We start from the raw sequence: 1,485 nt of genomic DNA, 5'->3' as shown, positions 1-1,485 counted from the left end.
CCCCCCCATTCAACCTCTCCACAGGGGAAGTGCTACTGACTTTAACATGTTTTTATGCACAGTAAAATTGCAAAACGGCTGATTTATCAATGTCATTCTCATATTCATAGATAGATAGATATACAGATAGATAGATAGATAGATAGATAGATAGATAGATAGATAGATAGATAGATAGATAGATAGATAGATAGATAGATCGATAGATAGTTAGATAGATAGATAGATAGATAGATAGATAGAGACGTCATTTTTGGGTCAGACTCAAAGGTTGACAGTCAAATAGACAGACAGTCCAACAGAAAGACAGACTGACAGACAGACAGCCCAACAGACAGACAGACAGCCCAACAGACAGACAGACAGACAGACAGACAGACAGACAGACAGACAGACAGACAGACAGGCAGACAGCCCAATAGACAGACAGTCAGACAGACAGACAGACAAATAACCACCTTCAGGAAGCTGTTGACGATAAGTCGCCACGTCACCACACACACAGACCCGGCCCATTGGCTTCACACAGCCCAGGACATCTTCCGTGAACCCTGCGCCCACCTGGCAGAAGAAAAAAACATTTGGTCGCTTTCAATTACTGTCCCCGTGGTTTTATGAACCCCGCATAAAATTTATCCAAATTTGATTGTTTTTTGCATAATTTCTGATTATTTTCCTTTATCATTCTTTGTTAAAATTAACAGAATCGCATAATTTCACATTTTTGGGCTCAGTTTGCGTAATCTCAGAATTTTTCTTGCATAAAACGACGGGGACAGTTTAGAAGCACAATGGGGCTATCCCGAGAAATGCTATTTTGAGAACATTGAAGGTAAAGTTTTTGCCCCTTGTTCAGTTTCTTTAAAAGACAAGGAGAGTTTTCTCTAAAACCAATCAATTACACACACACATGAAACCAAACTTCTCCTACAGGTAGCGCAAAGGCCACTTTTGGTGTCGGTCAAGATTTTTGGAAACCCCCGAAATCTGGGTTAGCCCGCTTGTCCTTAAAAGCGACCATATAAATCCGTACACCACGACACTGCTGCAATGGAAGGGAGTTATTTGAACACTCTTCAATTTTAAAAAAATATAAAAAAAATAAAACAAAACAAAACTGACGTTGTCGAAGTAACAGTCGACGCCATTTGGTGCAGCCCTGCGCACGGCAGCTCCGGGATTCACCGCGTTGTAGTTGAACACGTGATCAAAGCCCAGCTCCCTCATCCAATCACAGCGGGCCTTGGAACCAGCAAAGCCAATCACAGAGCAGTTCTGCAAACGACACGGTTAGAACTTGTATTTCATTGGTTAGTTCAACCAACCTGTTGCGAGACCTCAGTGCTTTCTTGTCGTATCTCCAATTTTTTTTTTACATTAAAAATGTGACTTCTTTTAAAGCTCACTCTTTGTTATGAACTGTTTTCACTCATCCACAAATTCATCCACCCATCCATCCCTCCACCCATCCCCCCATCCACCCAC

At 41.8% G+C, this 1,485-nt stretch overlaps 1 protein-coding gene across 1 annotated transcript in view; it reads right to left on the bottom strand.

Annotated features, from left to right (window-relative positions):
* The window catches only part of LOC101861654 (prostaglandin reductase 1), a gene marked incomplete in the record, with an annotated part of 12,176 nt that overhangs the window by 2,050 nt on the left and 8,641 nt on the right, over positions 1-1,485 (bottom strand). The window contains 2 exon segments of the mRNA XM_035969101.1: positions 459-561; positions 1,123-1,275. Coding sequence (XP_035824994.1) covers positions 459-561; positions 1,123-1,275 — 256 coding nt within the window.

Source organism: Aplysia californica, unplaced genomic scaffold (assembly GCF_000002075.1).
Source record: "Aplysia californica isolate F4 #8 unplaced genomic scaffold, AplCal3.0 scaffold00116, whole genome shotgun sequence".
In the NCBI taxonomy this organism is placed as follows: domain Eukaryota; kingdom Metazoa; phylum Mollusca; class Gastropoda; order Aplysiida; family Aplysiidae; genus Aplysia; species Aplysia californica.
The sequence above is the reverse complement of the archived record's forward strand: the minus strand, read 5'-3'. Positions and strand labels throughout refer to the sequence as shown.